This window comes from Drosophila willistoni (assembly GCF_018902025.1).
Source record: "Drosophila willistoni isolate 14030-0811.24 chromosome 2L unlocalized genomic scaffold, UCI_dwil_1.1 Seg72.1, whole genome shotgun sequence".
NCBI classification, from domain to species: Eukaryota; Metazoa; Arthropoda; class Insecta; order Diptera; family Drosophilidae; genus Drosophila; species Drosophila willistoni.
Window position 1 is genome coordinate 1,314,955 of NW_025814049.1, and position 20,519 is coordinate 1,335,473.

The 20,519-nt window shown below is 41.4% G+C and overlaps 5 protein-coding genes across 9 annotated transcripts; 2 read left to right on the forward strand and 3 right to left on the reverse strand.

The window, feature by feature from the left end:
• Positions 1-6: 6 nt before the first annotated feature.
• LOC6637899 (unconventional myosin-Va) lies at positions 7-9,338 on the forward strand. Of its 5 annotated transcripts, XM_023181916.2 has the most exons (19): positions 411-487; positions 570-794; positions 1,414-2,227; positions 2,285-2,523; positions 2,596-3,084; positions 3,152-3,245; positions 3,307-3,533; positions 3,729-3,752; positions 4,078-4,191; positions 4,258-5,144; positions 5,206-5,738; positions 6,319-6,454; positions 6,617-6,714; positions 6,856-7,036; positions 7,097-7,618; positions 7,680-7,811; positions 7,878-8,427; positions 8,494-8,718; positions 8,789-9,338. In XM_023181916.2, the coding sequence occupies exons 2-19, from the start codon at positions 765-767 to the stop codon at positions 8,930-8,932; spliced, it is 5,439 nt and encodes a 1,812-aa protein (XP_023037684.1). In that variant the 5' UTR covers positions 411-487; positions 570-764; the 3' UTR covers positions 8,933-9,338. The 5 variants fall into 5 exon arrangements, with proteins under 5 accessions (XP_023037675.2, XP_023037682.2, XP_023037692.2 ...); XM_023181907.2 differs by lacking the exons at positions 411-487; positions 570-794 and adding an exon at positions 7-147; XM_023181914.2 differs by lacking the exons at positions 411-487; positions 570-794; positions 3,729-3,752 and adding an exon at positions 7-147.
• Positions 9,339-9,941: 603 nt separating this feature from the next.
• Positions 9,942-12,031, reverse strand: LOC6637987 (zinc finger and BTB domain-containing protein 24). The gene is made up of 2 exons (XM_002060951.4): positions 11,425-12,031; positions 9,942-11,367 (listed from the first exon to the last, which is right to left on the reverse strand). The coding sequence occupies exons 1-2, from the start codon at positions 11,965-11,967 to the stop codon at positions 10,105-10,107; spliced, it is 1,806 nt and encodes a 601-aa protein (XP_002060987.1). The 5' UTR covers positions 11,968-12,031; the 3' UTR covers positions 9,942-10,104.
• Positions 12,032-12,160: 129 nt separating this feature from the next.
• On the reverse strand, positions 12,161-14,099 carry LOC6637986 (zinc finger protein 397). Its single transcript, XM_002060950.4, has 2 exons — positions 13,560-14,099; positions 12,161-13,504 (listed from the first exon to the last, which is right to left on the reverse strand). Exons 1-2 carry the CDS (start codon positions 14,037-14,039, stop codon positions 12,194-12,196), a joined length of 1,791 nt encoding a protein of 596 aa, XP_002060986.2. The 5' UTR covers positions 14,040-14,099; the 3' UTR covers positions 12,161-12,193.
• Positions 14,100-14,142: 43 nt separating this feature from the next.
• On the forward strand, positions 14,143-17,407 carry LOC6637965 (GPI ethanolamine phosphate transferase 2). Its single transcript, XM_023182109.2, has 6 exons — positions 14,143-14,397; positions 14,460-15,018; positions 15,073-15,203; positions 15,261-15,684; positions 15,747-16,495; positions 16,553-17,407. The coding sequence occupies exons 1-6, from the start codon at positions 14,231-14,233 to the stop codon at positions 17,328-17,330; spliced, it is 2,808 nt and encodes a 935-aa protein (XP_023037877.1). The 5' UTR covers positions 14,143-14,230; the 3' UTR covers positions 17,331-17,407.
• Positions 17,266-20,383, reverse strand: LOC6637964 (origin recognition complex subunit 1). The gene is made up of 2 exons (XM_002060948.4): positions 19,038-20,383; positions 17,266-18,969 (listed from the first exon to the last, which is right to left on the reverse strand). The coding sequence occupies exons 1-2, from the start codon at positions 20,251-20,253 to the stop codon at positions 17,519-17,521; spliced, it is 2,667 nt and encodes an 888-aa protein (XP_002060984.1). The 5' UTR covers positions 20,254-20,383; the 3' UTR covers positions 17,266-17,518.
• Between the last annotated feature and the right edge of the window lie 136 nt (positions 20,384-20,519).

Genomic DNA, 20,519 nt, shown 5'->3' on the forward strand with positions numbered 1-20,519 from the left:
TTACTTATGTTTAATTTTTGTTTCCGCTACGAATATTCCCCTTTTTTCAATACACAACTAAATGAGATGCCTCGCTGGATTCCCTGCAAGACAAAAGCGCGGGAAAATCTGACAAATGCTCTCAACAGTGTTGGCAAATATCACAAGGTACGTTCATAGTGTGACAGCATTCTTAAGACCAGTGTTGCAAAACATCCGCAAGGCGAATATGCAATTTGCCGCCAAGGATTTTATTTAAATTATAGCCAAGTAACAAATATCCTGAATTGGTAAGATGCATATAATCCAAATGACCAACCGCCAACACACCTTAAGATCATTTTATAAGTGATTATAATTTAAGAACCAAGAAGTTGGTCAGAACTGTAGGCCCTTGGCAACCCTACAAAAAGACAGCCAAAGTCAGTAGTGAGAGGGAGAGAGGCAGGCCATAATAAATAAAAGTTCTTTCATTTTAGCACTTAGCAAAAACGAAATAAGCACCAATGTAATGTAGATTTTATTTTATCCAAAAAATTGCAATATTTAATTTTATTTTATACTTTTCGGCAACAAAACCAAAATTAAAGTTAAAACAATGTACACCAAGTGAAACATTACCAAAAAAAAAAAAGAGCAAAGTGTTTGGCGAATCACAAGGAAAACAAAACCTTCGAAAAGGAAGAGGAAGGAAGCCCAACATAACGGGTTTTTTTGTGTAGAGATCGTCAGAGATAGTGGGAGAGAGTTGGAGGAGTAGTGTAAAGTGGACCATCATCATCATCATGTCTAGCGAGGAGATATTATATGCTAAGGTATTTGGCCCTTATAATAATTATTATTATCGGATGCCATACAAGTGCATTGTTGGCAAGAAGAGTCAGTCAGATGTTGTTTGCTTGGTTGGTGGGAGAATGGAGGGCGCCCGCCAATAGTGTTAAAAGCGGGTCTCATTCTCTCAGCGTTTATGTGTTTGTCTGTGTGTGTGTATGTGTGCGTGCGTGTTTGACAGGTTGCCAAGACAGAAGATAGCAAAGCTATTTGGTTCCTTTACGTCATCGATGAATTATTAATGCACTCACACTTGCAACTGATAAAACAATTTATCAATATTTTGTAATTTTAATTAATTTATTCACGCATTGAGTAGATAAACAAAATCTTTTTTGCTTTGAATCTAATTAAAAGAATCTCAAGTCATTAATTAAAATCCATACAAAGCCATGGTCTATCTTCTGTCTTTGTGTTGTGACCCTGTTTTTGATTTAATGGGGCAATTATTGATGTCACCTGCATATGCCATTTTTGGCAGTGAGTCATTCGGTCCCAGCAGTGTCTTATCACATGAAGCGTTGTTCTGATAAGCACCCCAACTGTATGGGGATGACTAAGATTTGAATTTTACTGTAATATAATTTTCTTCTTTCTCCATAGGGCGCCAAAATCTGGGTACCACATGCAGAACAAGTATGGGAGAGTGCCACTTTAGAGGAGAGTTATAGAAAGGGAGCCGGGTTTCTTAAAATATGTACCGAATCCGGCAGCCTGCAGGAGGTGAAACTAAAAGCAGATGGCAGCAATTTGCCTCCCCTCAGAAATCCACAAATTCTGGTGGGTCAAAATGATCTCACCAATCTTTCATACCTCCATGAGCCGGGGGTCCTGTATAATCTGCGTGTGCGGTTCTGTGAGCGTCAGATTATCTATACCTATTGCGGCATTGTTCTGGTGGCCATCAATCCATATGCCGAGATGCCATTGTATGGGCCGAGTATTATCCGGGCCTATCGCGGTCATGCCATGGGCGAATTGGAGCCACACATTTTTGCCCTTGCTGAGGAGGCGTACACTAAACTAGAGCGTGAGAATTGTAACCTGAGCATCATTGTTAGCGGCGAATCAGGAGCAGGCAAAACCGTGTCCGCCAAATATGCTATGCGATATTTTGCCGCTGTCGGAGGTTCCGAATCGGAAACGCAAGTGGAGCGCAAGGTGCTGGCATCTTCGCCCATTATGGAGGCTTTTGGCAATGCCAAGACAACACGTAATGACAACAGTTCACGTTTTGGCAAATTCACGAAACTTCTTTTTCGCAATCATATGGGCGTTATGTACCTTCAGGGAGCTACCATGCACACATATCTTCTGGAGAAGAGTCGCGTGGTCTATCAGGCGCAGGGTGAACGCAATTATCATATTTTCTATCAGTTATGTGCAGCCAGAGCCAAGTATCCCGAACTGGTGCTGGGTAAGATTCATTCAAGAGGATTCATTTGCAATTTTATATCGTTTTCTATTTGTGCAGATCATCAGGATAAGTTTCGTTTCTTGAATATGGGTGGTGCTCCGGATATTGAACGCATCTCGGATGCTGATCAATTCAATGAGACAGTACAGGCCATGAGTGTTTTAGGTTTCTCCATTTCCCAAATCGCTGACATTGTGAAAATACTTGCCGGCATTCTGCATCTGGGTAACATTAAGGTCTCCAACAAATATACTGAAGGCAGCGAAGAAATTGACACTGAATCCTGTGAGATTTTTGTAAGAAATGAAAAGAGTTCAAGTCTATTTGTTTTGGTATTAAATTCTTTGTCTCTATTTCTTTCGCTCTAGCAAAACGATTTGAACTTACAAATTACAGGAGATTTGTTAAAAGTCAATTCGGATGATCTGCGTCGCTGGCTTTTGATGCGTAAGATAGAGTCGGTCAATGAATATGTGCTGATACCGAACAATATTGAGGCTGCCGAAGCGGCACGTGATGCTTTGGCCAAGCATCTCTATGCCAAGCTCTTTCAATATATTGTGGGAGTTCTGAACAAGAGTCTCAATAACGGTAGCAAACAGTGCAGCTTCATTGGTGTGCTCGATATCTACGGCTTCGAAACATTCGAGGTGAACTCGTTTGAACAGTTTTGCATAAACTATGCAAACGAGAAACTCCAGCAGCAGTTCAATCAGCATGTCTTTAAGCTGGAGCAAGAAGAATACCTTAAGGAGGGCATAACCTGGACCATGATAGATTACTATGATAATCAACCCTGCATAGATCTAATTGAATTGCGACTGGGAGTGCTAGATTTGTTAGATGAGGAGTGCAGAGTGAGCATATATGAAGATTTCAAATTGTATTCATCTAAATAAACTCTTTTCATTTATATTTCAACAGATGCCCAAGGGCTCAGATGAAAGCTGGGCCGGCAAACTCATTGAAAAGTGCCAAAAGTTTCCACATTTTGAAAAGCCACGATTTGGAACCACGAGTAAGGGAAATTAATTCTTTATTTTCATTTATATTTTATCACTGTAACTTTTTTTTTTTAGGCTTCTTTATTAAACATTTCTCCGATACTGTGGAATATGATGTTAATGGCTTTTTGGAAAAGAATCGCGACACTGTCTCCAAGGAACTAACGAATGTCCTGGCAGTATCCAATATGTTGCTATGCAAGCAGGTTATGGAACTGGAAGAGGTCGACACTTTAAGTGTTGATGCCGCTAAATCGTCTACATTAGGAGGTCGTGTGGTGATCAGTGCTGGACGTAAACAGGTTTGCTTTCAATCATCCAATTCAATGGTTCTTGAAATTTGTTATCCAGATGCTTATTGTGTTTGTGTGTTCATTTGTAATTGTTGTATCTATTGCTAATTTTGTATATTCCATACGTTCTGTCACCTTTGTACTGTCACTCGCTCGTCTGGCCAACAAACAAACCCTCACCAACAACAACAACCATTTACCCAGCAACTCAATGAGACACGGCGAAGAGTTAGTTACCTTATATGCTATATTATGCTTACCCTTCTATATCCTTGCAATAATTTACGTTTGTATGTATTCTCGTTATGTAAAATGTAGCATAAAAGCTTATCAAATACGTTTCTGTAAAGTGTTTGAAATTAATATGTGAATTTGAACCGTCAGTCTGTCAAATGTTTCCCAGTGTGTCTATATAATGGTTATGGGATTTGTCTCCAGCCATTGATTATTTGCAAGGATATTAAAACTTTGGAATAACCAAAGTTAGGCTTTCAATATATATTAACCCCTTCATTTTGTTTGAAGACATGCATTAATATATCCATTCCATTAGGTGGTGCCATCAAAACAGCATAGGAAAACGGTTGGTTCCCAATTTCAAGAGAGTCTGACTTCATTGATCTCTACTTTACATTCCACAACGCCGCATTATGTGCGCTGCATCAAGGTAAGTCCGTGTGAATTACTCTTCGTAATGTCATTTATTTTCATTTTCAATTTCTCTTGGACACAGCCCAATGATGAGAAAATTGCCTATAAGTGGGATACGGCCAAAATAATACAACAGTTGAGGGCATGCGGTGTGCTGGAAACGGTTCGCATCTCTGCCGCTGGCTTCCCATCGCGTTGGATTTATCCGGATTTCTATGTCCGCTATCAGCTTTTGGCGCATCGTTCGAAAATTGACAAGAATGACATGAAGCAATCGTGTTGTAATATTGTCCACAAATGGATTCAGGATGAGGATAAATATCGCTTTGGTAATAAGCAAATATTCTTTAGAGCCGGTCAGGTTGCCTATCTGGAGCAGGTGCGGTCCAATTTGCGTAAACGATACATCACGATAGTTCAATCGGTGGTGCGACGTTTCATTCATCGTCGTCGTTTCCTGCGCCTGCAACGTGTTATCAACGGTCTGCAGCGTTATGCTCGTGGTTATTTGGCCCGCGAACGTGCCCAGAAGATGCGTGAAGTTCGCGCAGCTTTGATACTCTCCAAATATGCCAAAGGCTGGCTATGTCGTCGACGATATCTTCGTCTGCGGCACTCAATCTTTGGCATACAGACCTATGCCCGTGGCATGTTGGCCCGTATCAAGTTCTTTGCCTTACGGGATCACTACAGAGCTGTTCAAATCCAGAGATTTGTCCGTGGTGTCTTGGCCCGTCGAGCGTATCAGCGGAAACGACGAAATATTATCATTTGCCAGTCAGCAGTGCGACGTTTTCTGGCTCGTCGCAAATTCAAGCGCATGAAGGCCGAGGCCAAGACAATTTCCCATATGGAGAACAAGTACATGGGCTTGGAGAACAAGATCATTTCCATGCAACAGCGTATTGATGAACTGAATCGCGACAATAGCAATCTGAAGCACAAGACCAGCGAGATAAGTGTCCTAAAGTCAGTGTGCTCCATTCAGAGGATTTGTTCGTAATAATGATTAATTCTTTCTTCTTTTCAGAATGAAATTGGAGCTTAAGAAGAATTTGGAGGGAGAACTGAAGAATGTAAAGGTAGCTTGCATGGACAAGGATATGCTAATTGGTGCCCTGAATAAGCAATTGGAGTCGGAGCGTGATGAGAAAATGCAGTTGCTTGAGGAAAATGGCCATGCTCAGGAGGAATGGCTTGGCCAGAAGCAATTATGGCGCCTGGAGAATGAGGAATTACGCAAACAAATTGACGAAATGATTGAAATGGCCAAAAATGTTGAGGCCAGTCAGCGGGATCAAAAGGAGCGTCTGCTCACCGAAATTGACAATAAAGAACTAAACGAAGCCTATCAACGGGCCATAAAGGACAAGGAGGTGATCGAGAATGAGAACTATATACTCAAAGAGGAGCTAAGTCGTTTTGCTGGCGGTGTCACCAATTATTCTCATCGCACACGTTCTGTTAGCAATGCTTCCAGTCAAAATGAAGAGGATGTGGGCTATGCCTCGGCCAAGAATACACTGGACATTAATCGGCCACCCGATCTACTCAACAAAAGTGGCAAGTGGCTTTGTAGTAGTGATGAACATAGTGATGAACATAGTGATGATAATAACCGCATCAGCGAAGGCGGCGGTGGTGGCGGCGGCGGCGATGCTCAAGGGGATGTTCAGGGAATGCAATCGAAACGTATATCAGTTATGGTAGCAGTGCTTAATTTTCGTATACCCGTGGAGTTGCCCTTTTTGTATATAGGCTACGTGATAGTATTTATTTATTTATTCATATCGGTTTGCCGATATCATGTTAGTTATAATAGATAAATGTATAAGCATAACAAAAAATGATTGAATTTACTTACATTAAGGAAACGGCAGACTTGTTTAAAAAAGAAATTTTGCAATTTCTATTGTGATGTTCGATCTCTGTCAACAAAACCGAAAATCTGTAATGCATTTAAGGTAGAGTTGCAAGATGTACTAAGTTAATTAAGTGGTCAACTTGGTTTAAGATATTTCTTTTTTCGTTATTGGATACCCCTATATGTTAAGACGGTTGCATTCCCTGAACTTTATAAGTTTAATTCTAATTTTGTTTGTATAGAATCGCTAACAGTTTCTGTTTTATTTTTCCTCGACAGACTCATTCATCGATACCACTAGCATTGTGATGAAGCTACGCTCCATACTGGAGGAGGAGAAGCTAAAGCACAAGTATCTGCAAGAGCAATATTTAAAGTTGGCTAGCCGTAATAAACCCACCGAAGATTCCTTCCGGTGAGTAGTTTTAAAAAAAAACGTTACGAGTCGTCGAGACGTACGGAAAAAGAAAAAAAACTTGAATACCAAATGCTTTTACTCTTTTGTATATGACACTGCTTGCCTACACACACACACACGCTTCACTTCGCTTGACTTGACTTCATCTAACCACCTTAGCGTTTCCGAGTTGGAAGTTGAGAACGAGAAATTACGCAGTGAATATGATCAGTTGCGCACGAGTATTAAACACGGAGTTGAGATCAACGAGCTGAATGGTAACACCTAATGGGAAGCACTTAACTGCCGTAATACTCATATATAACTCCTCCTCCTCCTTTCCTTCCGCCCGCCTTCTGGTCATATCCCATCATCATGTCCTGTGTTTTTCCCCTCTGTGTTTTTGTGTGTAATTGCAGCCCAACATGCCGCACTTCAGGAAGAGGTACGTAGACGGCGCGAGGAATGCATCCAGCTGAAGGCAGTCCTGTTGCAACAAAGCCAAACGTTGCGTTCTTTTGAACCGGATAGCCTGCAATTACGTGGCAATGATGTGCATGAACTTCTTGAAGCCTTCCAATCTCAGAAATTGGTCAACAGGTGGGCAGAATAATCAAATTATTTCCAAAAATAAAAACTTAAATTTCTTTGTTTTGGCAGACAATTGGAATCGGAACTGAAAGCCATCACCGAAGAGCACAATAGCAAGCTGGTGGAGATGACCCAAGAAATTGAACGTTTAAATACCGAGCGACAGGAGCTGCAAAATGTTATTTTTGAGAGCATTGATGAGTTTGAAAATGCCTCAGTAGAGACTCTAAAACAAAATGATCGTTATCTGCGGCGTGAATTGAAGAAGGCCATTTCCCAATATCTACTGGTGCAGGAGGAACTTAAGCTGGCCAATGCCAAGTTGAAGGCATATAGACAAGACGATGGCCAGCTGGAACATAAACTGGAAGAGGAAATGAGTCGTAGCAGATCCTCGAACAACAATTCAAAGGATGTTGATGTCGGTGCCAATGTGACCAAGCAAAAGTCTCAAAATCCTCAGGGTCTCATGAAATTCCATAGCAGTGATCTCGATAAGATATTGCAACGTTTACTAAGCAATATGACACCGCGTACAGTGGTGGGGTTGTTGCCAGGATTCCCAGCTTATCTAATCTTTATGTGCATACGGTAAGTAAACTTCAATCTAATCTGGGAAAAAAAGAAAACTAAATGAATGAGTTTCTTTCAGTTATACCGATCTTACCAATGCCGACGAGGATGTGCGTGAGCTGCTGAGTAAATTTGTCATACAGATTAAGAAAATGCATCGTACCCCGCATCCTATTGAGAATCGTGTCATCTGGCTGGTCAATTCCATAACGTAAGAGAGCCCCATAATATGCCTCCCTTCAAGTCTCCTTCTCTGATTATTGGTTTTGTGTTACAGATTGTTAAATCTATTGAAGCAATATGGCGATGTGGATGAATATGTCAAATTCAACACAGAGAAACAGAATCAACAGCAGCTGAAGAACTTTAATCTCTATGAATATCGTCGTGTGATTTTGGATTTAATTGTGAATTTATATCAAGCACTGATCATACAAATTCAGGGATTAATGGATGCAAAAATTGCGCCAGCCATTCTAAATAACGATGAGATTCAACGTGGACGACATGCGGCTCATGGCATGCGGAGTCGTACCACTTCTATAGGTGCAGCAGCTGCTGCAGCATCCTCGCCAGACGGTAACGGTGGTAATGTGCCAGCCTGGAAGCAATTGATTGGCCAATTGGAGCATTTCTATAAGCAATTCCAACATTTCGGCTTGGACAATTGCTATGCAGAGCAAATATTCCATCAATTATTGTACTTTGTTTGCGCCGTGGCCCTCAATTGTCTGATGTTGCGAGGCGATATCTGCATGTGGGAGACAGGCATGATTATACGTTATAATCTTGGCTGCATTGAGGATTGGGTGCGGGATAAAAAGATGGTGAGATAGTGCATAAAAAGAGAGACTAAATCTGTATTAATAATTCTTCTTCTCTTGCTCCTTTAGTCCAATGATGTATTAAAGCCTTTGGCTCCGTTGAATCAAGTTTCCCAGCTGCTGCAGTCGCGCAAGAGTGAAGAAGATGTCCAAAGCATTGTCGATCTCTGCACTTCGCTAACCACGGCTCAGGTGCTTAAGGTAATGAAGTCCTACAAGCTGGATGATTACGAGAGTGAAATTACCAATGTATTCCTGGAGAAATTAACCAAAGAGCTGAATGCTAGAGACATGGTAATATTAACAAAATCCAATTATAATTCCAATTGTTGTCTAACACTTTTGTCTTTTTTTGTTAAAACAGAAGAGCAACAGCAGTGACGAATTCACCATGGATCAGAAATTTATACAACCTTTCAAAGTCGTATTCAGATATAGCGAAATTTCATTGGAAGATATTGAGCTGCCCTCTCATCTAAATCTAGATGAGTTTTTGACTAAAATATAAATCAATCTAACTAACTAATCTATCAACCCACTTTATTAATATTTCAATTGTCATCTCTTTAAATTAATCTGCTTGTTATTGTTGCCATTTCAAAAAAAAAAAAAAAAAAAAACACTCTTTCCCGATATTTATTGTGTATACCAATTTCATATATACCTAATAATTAATTATAGAAATTAATCCATGTTAGTGTAGAGTTTTAGAAACCTAGAGTTCCTGTGCCTTTGCCTTCTGTTCCTGTATTTTTTTTTTGTTTTTGGTTACAAACCATTAAGCATTATCCGTAAACATACATAGCAAATTGGAATGAAAGTTCAACTTATATATGTAATAACATTCCTAACCTGAGAAGCACCTTGTGTACCTTAAAACAGATGATGATACTATATAATGAAGAATGAATTTGGCTATACATACCAAGAAAAAAGAGAACTTAATAATTAGTGTACTTAAATACTTAAATGTATATAAAAGGCCGAAATGTGGCCTTTTAATGATTGCAATAATCGAACGACAGAGACTATAATTCGTAGTATAATAATATAGATAATTCTATAACGATTCCATTTGAATGTATTCTCATATTATTTTTTGCTATATGTATATGTGCGTATGTTGGCATTTGTTAAAATATTTACATGATTGGCATTTGTTAAAATATTTATATGATCATATATGTATACATACATGTTTAAGAAATAAGAACTTATTTACCATATACAAAAAAAAAAAAATATATATATATTTATATGTTATAAAATCACCTTACCGTAGGACTATCGGTACGACTATTGTTCTGCATTTAGTCCTAGTTTGGTATGCTATTTGAAGTATGCAATAAAGATCGCGAATTTCATTTTAAGTTTGACTATTTTGTAATATCTCAACTTTCATTTAAAAGAAGTTTTATCTGGGACTCATTTGACTATATAGATATACTTTTGGACATTTACAATATCGACTAGTAAATTAAACAAGTTTTAAGGATCATTATAAGGATATTTATTGAAAAACAAAAAAAAAAATTAAAATAATAGTCATTCATTGATTTCTAAATCTAAGGATTTATGTCACGCCAAAAGGGGACAACTAACAAGCTAATAACTTAATGTTTAAAGTTCATGAGGATTAATGTGGAAGTCTCTGTAGCCAATTTTCTTATAGTTTAATCTCTAATCGTTCTCCTCCAACACATATTTAAGGGCCGGCGCAGCCTTGTGAACAATCCTGCGATGACGAGATAGAGCCGAATGGCAGGTAAATGTAGCACTACATTGATCACATACTTTATCCCTGATATCCAAATGTGCCTTGATGTGATTGGTAAGTTCAAATTTCTTGCGAAAACTTTTGCAGCACAAATCGCAGACAAAAGGACGCAAATTTAAATGAAAACCATTAATGTGATGATCCAGAAGAAGTTTTAGGCGGAATCTCTTGCCGCACATTTCGCAGACATACGGCTTGTGACCCGTATGACAAGCCCGATGGGCCATTAGGTCATTGTTGATGGCAAAAGTTTTGTCACAGTATTCACACTTTAGGGCATTCTCGCAGTGGGCCCGCAAGATGTGACGATCCATGTCATTGTGACGATCGAAGCGCCGTGGACAATACGAGCAAATGAAGGGCAAATCGCCTATATGGTGCTGCTTATAAATGTGGACGCGCAACATATAATCGCCATAGAAACGTTTGCAGCAGTAATCGCAGTACAAGACCTGACCCTCGGCCTTTGGCGGCAAGAAATTGCACATTTTCAGATGGTTCAATTCCTGCTTGGACCATGCCTTGAACAGTTCCTTCGACTTGAGACGACGCAGGCCTTCATAGGCCCATTTGCGTAATTTATTTACGGCCAAATAGACATCCGTTTCATTGGCCTTTACCAGGGGAGCCATATCCTCTGCCATTTTGATGTACGCCTGGGATCGTGCTTCTACCGAACCAAACTCGGTTATAGAAGGATCATAAAGCTCGGGATGATTAGAATAGGAGTGAATAAATTTAGTTGTCAGCACATTGGGCTCCCTGAAGTTGAGCTTTATCACTAGCAGAGAGCTGTTCTCTGCACCATCGCCGTTGCCATCTTCCTCGTCCTCCAAATCGCTTACTGCGGTATATGGCAATGATTTGAGAAATTCACATCTTTTATAATGGCGAGCAGCCAGACCTACAAGTTTTCCCTTGGCTGCCGACTCGCCAGCTAGTATATATTGGCTATGCAATTGATTGAGACATCTCTTTAACTCGGACTCGGTAAACAAAACATTGGCCTTGTCATCCATGCGTTTTATCATCACCTCGTATGCCTGGCTACGCGCTTCAGGATTTTTGTAATTGTCATCAGAAGGATTGTATAAACATGGATGCTCTCTGTATGCCTCAATTAAATGCAAGACTCGAGGATTACGGCGTATAAAATTGATTTTAAGCTGGAAATCCAAAATTGTTCTATACAATAAGGATCGGATGAGATTTTCTTAGCTCACCTTAAATACTTGTCCAATTTTAAATCTCTTACGGGGACGTCCTGCTTTAAGCTTTGTGGGATATGTATCAGTTTTCTCCGCCACATCATCAAAGAACGCATTATCCTCCACCGCATCGTTCGCACTCTCTGCAGTATGGACCACTTCCTCATCACTAAAGCCCAACATTTCACCTATAGACGGCTCTCCACGAATCTCTATAATTGTTTTTTGCTCTGTATTCTCGGACGTATCGAGGTCTGCCTCTTCCATCACAAATGTTTCCCTTTCTGCTTCATCATGTTGCCAGAACTCGTCTTCTTCAATTATGTCCATGGGTAACTCATACTTTTCTTGGATATCTGTATCTACGACGGCATCGTCTCCAGCTCTCCAAACGACACCCTCGACACCTTCATCGACTTCCTCCGTGTAGTGCGAGGTGTGAACGTGGTGAATGAACAGTTCCCAATCCTGCAGTTGGCTCTCAATGCTGCAGTATAGGCATTTTAAACGGAACTCCGTGTATTGATTATTGACCATTATATTCCCGCACACCTCCATTATGACAATAATATCCGAATTTTATAGAATTTCCATTATTTATGATAACGCGCTGTTTAATAAACAGTGTTATTTCATCAACGTTGCCACATAGTCATTTTCTGGTTATCGATATATGTTTTTTAATCGATAGATTTATTACTTGATAGTGATATTTTTGAAAATTACAAGTTAGGTTTTATGCTTAAATAATAAATTACAATTTCATTTTATTGTTTGATAAAATTTACTCAATATCCACATTTTCTCCATCTTCTGTAGTCACATCAGCTTTAGGGTTGCGTAACAAATTGTGTGTTCGTTTCATATGCGAATTAAGTCCAACGAATTGGGCAAATCGGGAATCGCATAATTTGCACGCAAATTTCTTGACCTCCGCATGGATTTGTCGGTGTCGAATGAGCGAATGACAACTTGTGAAACCCTTGCCACATGTGGTACAGATCTTATCGCGTATATTTAAATGACTCTTAATGTGATCCACAAGATGAACCTTCTTGAGAAAGTCCTTGGGACACATGGTACACTTAAAGGCCCTAATTTTGGTATGAATTGCCGTGACATGCTGCTTTAGTTGTGATCTCAGTCGAAAAGCTTTGCCACAATGCTCACAAATATACGGTTTTGTGTTGGTATGTGTCCGCATATGAAGCTTCAGATCCGATTGGACAGCAAAAGTCCGATCACAGTATGAGCACTCGTGCGTCTTGCCAATGTGAGATCTCTTGACATGGGTAGCCAGTTCGCCCCGTCCCATGAAACTTCGATCACACAGCTGGCATTTAAAGGGCAATTCACCAATATTATGGACCTTGAACATATGCGCCTGCAGAACATTATCCGAGTAGGTGACATGCTGACAAATCTCGCACACCAATCGCTGTTTAAATTGTTTCGGCGGCAGGAAAACGCAAAGGCCCTGGTAGAATTTTTCGGACGCATTGATGGGTTGTTTGGTACGCTTGTAATACCATTTTCGTAGACATTGAATTGCCCGAAAGATATCATCGCAATTAATATCCAAATTATCCGGTACCGTCAAATCGTTGGCCATGGTTTCATAGGCTTGTTTTCGAGAATTCATGTTCGAGAATTCACTATGCTGCGGATCGTACAATTGCGGAAAGCCGGCATACAGATCAATCAGTTCTGTGGTCAGTCTATTTCTTTGTAAAAATTCGAGCTGTATCTTTCCGGTTCTCTGCTCTTCCAGCTGATCCATGCTAGCTTTGAGATAGGCACAACTGGTATAATGGGTATAGGCCACTGAATTGTCTTTTATCTGGCCACAAAGTACTCTCCTCTCCACTGTATTATACTGCAGATGTAGCTTCTTAATGGCCGCAATCAGGGAATGTTCATTAAGAATAATAGACGCCTTTTCCTTCAAGTCTCGAATCATTTCCTGATAGGCCACTTTACAGACACTTGACTCTTTGTAGTCAGAGTGGGCGGAGTCCCAAAGACACGGATGCGCTTCATACAACTCAATAAATGTCAAAGTACGAGGATCACGGCGAAAGAATGACGGATTGAACTAGAAATCAAAAGAGACAGGCATTATGAAATTGCAGTTTGTGAATTCTTCTTACCTTGTATAATGGAGAGTTATCTGTTGGAGCATTGGCATCGGCATCCGGTTCATAGTCGCCATCCTCGTCATCATCCTCTTCTTCGTCTTCTTCAGCTATTGACTCAAATTCCAATTCACTTACATCGTCTTCCTCTTGTTTGGGTTCGTCTATTTCGACCACCTGATTTTGCTCCTCCTCTTCATCTGTCTCAATCAAATTTGCATAGGTAACATTCTCGTTCATTAATTCCTCCAGTTCACTAATTTCCTCCAAACTAACCACCTCCACATGAATTTCATTTACGGTAGCATCCTGGTCCTGCGTTTTGGGTTCAATCTCTGGTTCAGATGGCGGCGATTCCACCACGATATGAAGGTTTCGGAAATGCGAGACAAACTCCTGCCATCTTGACGCCTCCAAGTCAATGGAACAGAGGGAACAACGCATATAGAAATTCTCATAATCCTTGCTAGCGCAAATATAGCCGCAAGTTTCCATTATTCCTTTTGATTTTGTTCCATTTACGTCCGTCTGTCGTCTGTTGTCGATGCGATAACAACATGCTTATCGAGCGCATATCGATAGAGTTTCCTAGGCAAACCGATAACTAACCGAACTGTGATTTTGACGTCAAATTCTACTTGTAATCTTGTTTCAAATTCCTGTTTGCAAATGTACCAGGCAAAACCATGGAGGAGCACAAGAGTCGCCTGGGCTACACATTCTTTATGCTGACATTCTTCCTATGCGGATCTATAATCTTTCTCATTGGTTTCTATCCGGCTTCGTATTCATTTTCAGCTGAAAAGGAGAACTCTATTCCAAGTGATCGACCGAAAGTGCTCCATGGCCTCAAGTAAGTTCTATGCTTGGAGCTTATCAAACCAATTGATAAGGGTTTTGGTTTTATCTATATAGATTGGAGCCGCCACCTCCTAGCTATGACTCCTTTATATTGTTGGTGATTGACGCCTTGAGAGAGGATTTTCCCAATGCCACAACAATGCCGGTTGCCTATGAACGGGCATGCGAGAAACTGAGTCTGCATGTGGACATACCCACAGTGACCATGCCACGTCTGAAGAGCATCACTACCGGCACCTTGTCCAATTTCATAGACATTGCGTTGAATGTGGGTCATACCGAGCAACTGGATGATTCGTTGTTACATCGTCTGAAGAAGCAGAATCGTGTGGCCACTTTTGCCGGTGATCACACCTGGATACAACTATTTCCGACCGAGTTTACCAGGCATCGTGCCAACAATGACTCGTTCTATGTCAATGATTTCTACGATGGCGATAAACGGGTCACCGAATCTTTAAATTTGGAATTGAAACGAACTGATTGGACTTTGATGGTTTTGCATTATCTTGGCCTGGATCATATAGGACATGTGGAAAGCCATGCCAGCCCAAAGATTATCCCCAAACTAAATGAAATGGATGAAGTGGTCAAACGTATTGTAGAATATAAGGTGACGGGAGAATATTGGGAGGATGTTGGATACCAATGACAAATGTATTTGCAGAATTTGACCAATTATCTGCTGATGCTAACGGGAGATCACGGTATGGCGGATGGTGGTGGCCATGGCGGCAATACTCCACAAGAGACAGCGGTGCCCCTTTACCTGTACTCCAAGAACTGCAGCCAATCCAAGTAGGATTTCTTTGAGAAATACCCTTGCGTGAGATTATTATGCTTTTCGTTTTGTAGATCCAGCTCCAAGCTGCATCGCTATAACCAAATTGATTTGACCCCCACTTTATCGATTCTACTGTCTGTTGAGATACCCACAATGTCCATTGGTTGTCTCATTCCCGAGATGTTGCAATCTCTGAGCAAAGAGCAGCAATTGTATGCCTATTTCTATAATGCACATCACTTGATGAATCGTGCACGGGTAAGACTTGGCCATGATCAAGTGCATAATACTGATTACTATGGCTGGTATCAAGAGGCTACTCAAAAGCACAAGCAAGTCATTTTGGAGGAAATTGAATCTTCTAGCTTGGTCAATTATGAGACAGCAAAATTGAATTACATTCGAGTGGCGGAAAAGATTTCCGTTTTACTATCCGAGTCGTTGATCAAATTTGATTATGGTTTCATTGCCCTCGGTTTGGGTTTAACTACAACGGTAGGAAAACTAAAGTAAACACCTTAAAAAGGCTTCCCATTGATTCTCTTTCTCTTTTGCAGGCTTCTCTTCATTTGTTGCTTAGCGTTTTATTCTTGGATATAACCGATCAATTGCAACTGAACAATGTGCGTGCCTTGCAGCTACTTATTTCTATTGGAGCCAGCTTGGTATTTCTTGTGATTGGTCATTTAATGAACATCATTATGACTAGCTCCATGCTGTACAGTGTACTCTTGATCGTTCCCCTATCTATAGCCTTTTACTTGGGACTGGACATAGTCAGAGCCTTGGTAAAGATTAGTTTGCCACCCTCAAGCTTTCCACGTCTGTATTCACCACGTCGCCTAAAGTTGTCGCTACCTCTGCCCAAGATTCTGTTCCTATGCTATGCTATACGCACTTTCACCCTGGGCTCATCCTCGTTCATTGAGTATGAGTACAGAACATGGTATTATTTAGGCAATACTCTTATCTTGCTCACCGCGCTGAGGACCCTACGACGACGCATTACCAAAGCAAATGTGGAATTGGATGGCCGGCATTTGTCGAAGATTGCCTCAGCTTGCTTGTGGCAACATCGCCGAATCTTTGTAGTGCTCCTTCTGCTAATCCTTATGCGTTATGTCTACAGACTTCACGTCATTAAGAGCACCTTGATGATTTTCTCATTGTTTATTCTCTGGGCAAGATTAAGGAAATACAGTCAATCGGCCCAAAGTGTAGCCACTGCAGTGGGCTTTGCTATAATCTATGCATTCCGTGGCCTCAATGGGCAAGTGCAGTTCATCAATATCTCGGAATTTTTGGCGTAAGTTAGCATTCGATTTCTAATAAGTTTATAAATTTAACAATTTCTTTTCGGCAGCTCTCGCTTGGTGGTGCCCACAGTGTTGGCTTTTTGGATATGCTTTGCTTTAGTCTTGGTTTTGGGTTATCGTGAGGCTTTACCACAAACGAATCCGCCACCACATTGGACTAGAAGTTTTGTCCTCCAACAGCTGATGCAAACGAATTTGGTGTGCTCTCTTATGGTCTCCGCTCTACTATACAATGTCCGGAATATAGTTTTATTGCCCACGCTGCTAATTACCCTCAATGAGACATATAAACTCTGCGATGCATTTGCCACTAGCAGCAGCTCCCACAAATTCTCTGTACGTCTGGTCCATGTCTATAAGATTATGATGACTATTTTTGTGGCTCGCATGTTTTATTTCTATCAAGGGAATTCAAATAGTTTGTCCACAATTGATCTGACACCAGGTTACATTGGTCAGAGTAGCTATAATCCTGTTATTGTGGGTCTCTTTGTGACCATTCACACGTATGGCGCTGAAATACATTCCTTTCTCTACCTCATTATACATACACTACGCACATCGGATTTGCGTGGTGTTGGCATCATGCAAATGAAACCGGCTTATTCAACTGCAGCGGATAGCTTGGTGGTTCCACTCTATGCCACATTGATTGTCCTACCCGTGGCATTCTATCTATGCCTGATGGTCGGCTTTCGTTATCATCTTTTCATCTACTCTGTGTTCTCACCCAAGGTGCTCTATGATTGCTACACGGTGCTTGTCTTTTACATAGTATTTTTAATGACGAGTTTGTACTTAAAATTGTTTAAAAATTACAGTTAAAACAAATATATATATATGTATATGTATGCTTATTTCAACAAATTAAACCAAAGAACCAGAAATTCTACATAATCTAAGCTGATGTGTGGGTTTTCGGATTGCCTCTATTGTTTTCTTTCATCTGAGCGTAATAAATAACAAAAGCTTAAGAACTAAAAATCTCGACGATTTGTTGAGTGGTGGTCAGTTTAGCAGACAGTCGTTGTCATTGGTTGCTCCACTCTTAGGGCGTAGTGTATATCATCGGTGCTAACATTCAACAGAATCTTCTGATAGAGATCATGACGCGATGGCTCGCTAATGAGTAAACGTTCGGCTCCCAATTTGGAGCACAGACGCAAAGCACGTCCAGGTGGTGGGAGTGTTGACACGCCCATTATGGCGGCAATTGTTTCCAACTGCTGATAGACACCCATAAATGTGGTCTCCTCAACGCCAGTGCGCGTAACCTCAGCGGCCACTGCTTGGAGGAAAATCTGCTCGAGTCGTGAACAATTCTTGATGGCCTGCACCTTGGCACTGGCTATCATCTCGGCCAGAGCCTGTTGGACATGCAACATTGTGACACAATCTTTAGCAATTTCTGTGGCACGCCGACAAATGTCCAGAGCACGACGTGCATCACCCGATACAGCGGCCACTTTGCGGGCTACCAATTGGACAGCCTCCCCCTTGAAAGCTTCTGATCCGGCCAGACCCAGGCGGGCGGAGACAATCTCCTGTAATTGCTTGTGCGTATACGGTTGAAAGGTGAGCCGAGTGAGACCCAATCGTGAAGTCACCTTGCCCATTAGCAGGCGTTCTGGTAGATCCATGGTGTTGGCTATAGTGATCACCACAAGACGGGCAGCAGATTTAGTTGGCCAATCAAGCAAATTGTAAACCACATCTTGCCGCCGATTGCACAAAATGTCAAGTTCATCGACCAATAACACGGTGGTGATACGCCTCGGTGCCGGAGTAGTGAAACGCTTCTCAAGCAGAGTATGGGCTTGCTCCCAGGATACGGTTTTGCCTGTCAATTGTTTATAGATCTGCACATAGGCCTGACGGGGTTCAGTTAGTCGCATTCCATTGATCTCCAGGAACTCAAACTCTGGCAATTTACGTTGCCTTGTCATTCCCTGAAGTGTGCGAATCACTCCGGATACTGTGGCCGTTTTACCCGTGCCTGGCACACCGGAAACGTACATACATCCGCCGCATTGATCTTGAATTTTGCCCTCAAGGAAATTGTAGATGTTATCGAATTCCTTCTCACGGCAGGGTAAACTTTGCGGCACTACGGAGACATGGAGTTGCTCTCGAGCCAATTGCAATTGGGATTTCCGGCCCTTATCTGGATTAGCCGTATCAGTCTTTCGCTGCTCCATAGTGGGACTAATCTCACCAGCGCGTATTTTCTTTAATTTCTGTGATGGTGTCAATGGTGTTGGTGTTGCAGGAGCCGCAGCAGATGCCGTGCTTAGTCGTCTTGAACGTGTTGGTGTCTTCTTTGGTGTGTACTCCTTGTCTTCCTCTGCGGTAGTTGTTTTCTTCGAACGTGCCCGTTTGGGTGTCGATATAATCTCATCATCTTGAAAGACTCGCTGCTCCACAATATTCGATAATTGTATACTGCGTCTTGGTGTGCCCTCAGCTGGAAGGAAATCAAAATGAAACCAACGAATATTTCTCTGTTTGTTAATTTTGAAGGAAAACACTTACCCAAACGGCTGGTGGCTGATTTTAGAATACTCTTGCGGCGCGTTGATGGTGTCAGATCGCCGGCGGCAGCAGGATTGACAGTCTCTTTGGGCTTTTTGGTGGGCGTGTGATAGATATCACCTTGGGAAACACCCAAACGTTTGCGTTGCACCGGTTGCTGCACTTCCGGCTCAAGAGCCAGAGGATCTTGAACATCTAGTCCATCTAGGGAAGCCAAACGCACTGATCTTCGTCTCTCTGAGATTCTCAATTTTATTTTCATGTCATTGTTTGGCGTTTTGGGATCGGGAGTTTGCTGTACTATGGAATAATTGACACAGTCCGAGTCATTGGTAGAATTTAAACTTAGATTTAGGTTACGCCGTGCAGCAGATGCTCGGGATTTGGGTGTAGTCTCTACTTTAGAATTCTTCTCAGTCAAAGGGGAGGCCATCAAATAATTTGCGTTAATCTCGGAAGTAGCACCTAGCTTGGATTTCTTCTCCGACAAACGGACCACACTGCGTCCACCCACAATCTTAATGGGCGACACTTTATTCTCGCAATCCACGAACTCCAGGGAAATGGCTGCTGCAGCGGCCACTGAAGCACGCCGTGGACGACGTGGCCCACCAGCGTCTTGACTCTTGGCTCCTTCATCCAGGTGGATTTCCAATGGGACAAGACGATAGTATTTCTTTTCCTTGATAAACTTATAACGAGTCACAAACATTGGACAACTGGGCGCAGCCCTATGCTTAAGATATTTCTTAATAATTTCCTCTGCACTGTGTTGCGATGATCCTTCCAGGACTATGCACTTGCGATAGATGGCTCCCAATGCCACGTCGTTATCATAGGGACGATGCTCTTCAATTACTTCTGTAGCGAAATCAATGGCTATGTCATCCGCATCGAATTCCTTGTGGGGTATAGCCTGAGGCCGAGAATACCACTGAACTATAGCTCGACAAGACTGACGATCGGTCAATTCCCGCAATTCGTAGAGATATTGTATTCTGGCTATATCACAGCCATCCACTGTATCCGGCTCAGCAGCATCTGCATTGGACACCAATATATAATCGCCCACAGTCAAGGTTAAAGGTCCGTAAATGCACTTCTCATAAAAATACACGTTTTTGTGCTCCAAATTTTTAACAGTTTGCTTTGGCTCGTTGCTACCGCTACCAATCCACTTCACCTGCTGGTCAAACACATTCTCTTTATTAACCATAGTAGTTATTGGTGTCGCGTAGTCGCTGTCGTCAAAAATTATTTTTTATTTTGTCAGCAAATATTCTAAAGAAAATAGGTCAATTCATCAGCTTGCCGCGCTGTTTATATCTTTTGGCGCGAATTCAAAGTCAAACATTATGCAGCACTAAAAATTGAAACGTTTTTCAACACTCAAATAAATTTCAGCTGATTTCAAGCTACTATTTTGTCGATATGTTATCGGTGCTATCTAGCGGATTTTAGTCGATAGGAAGTAACGGTCAA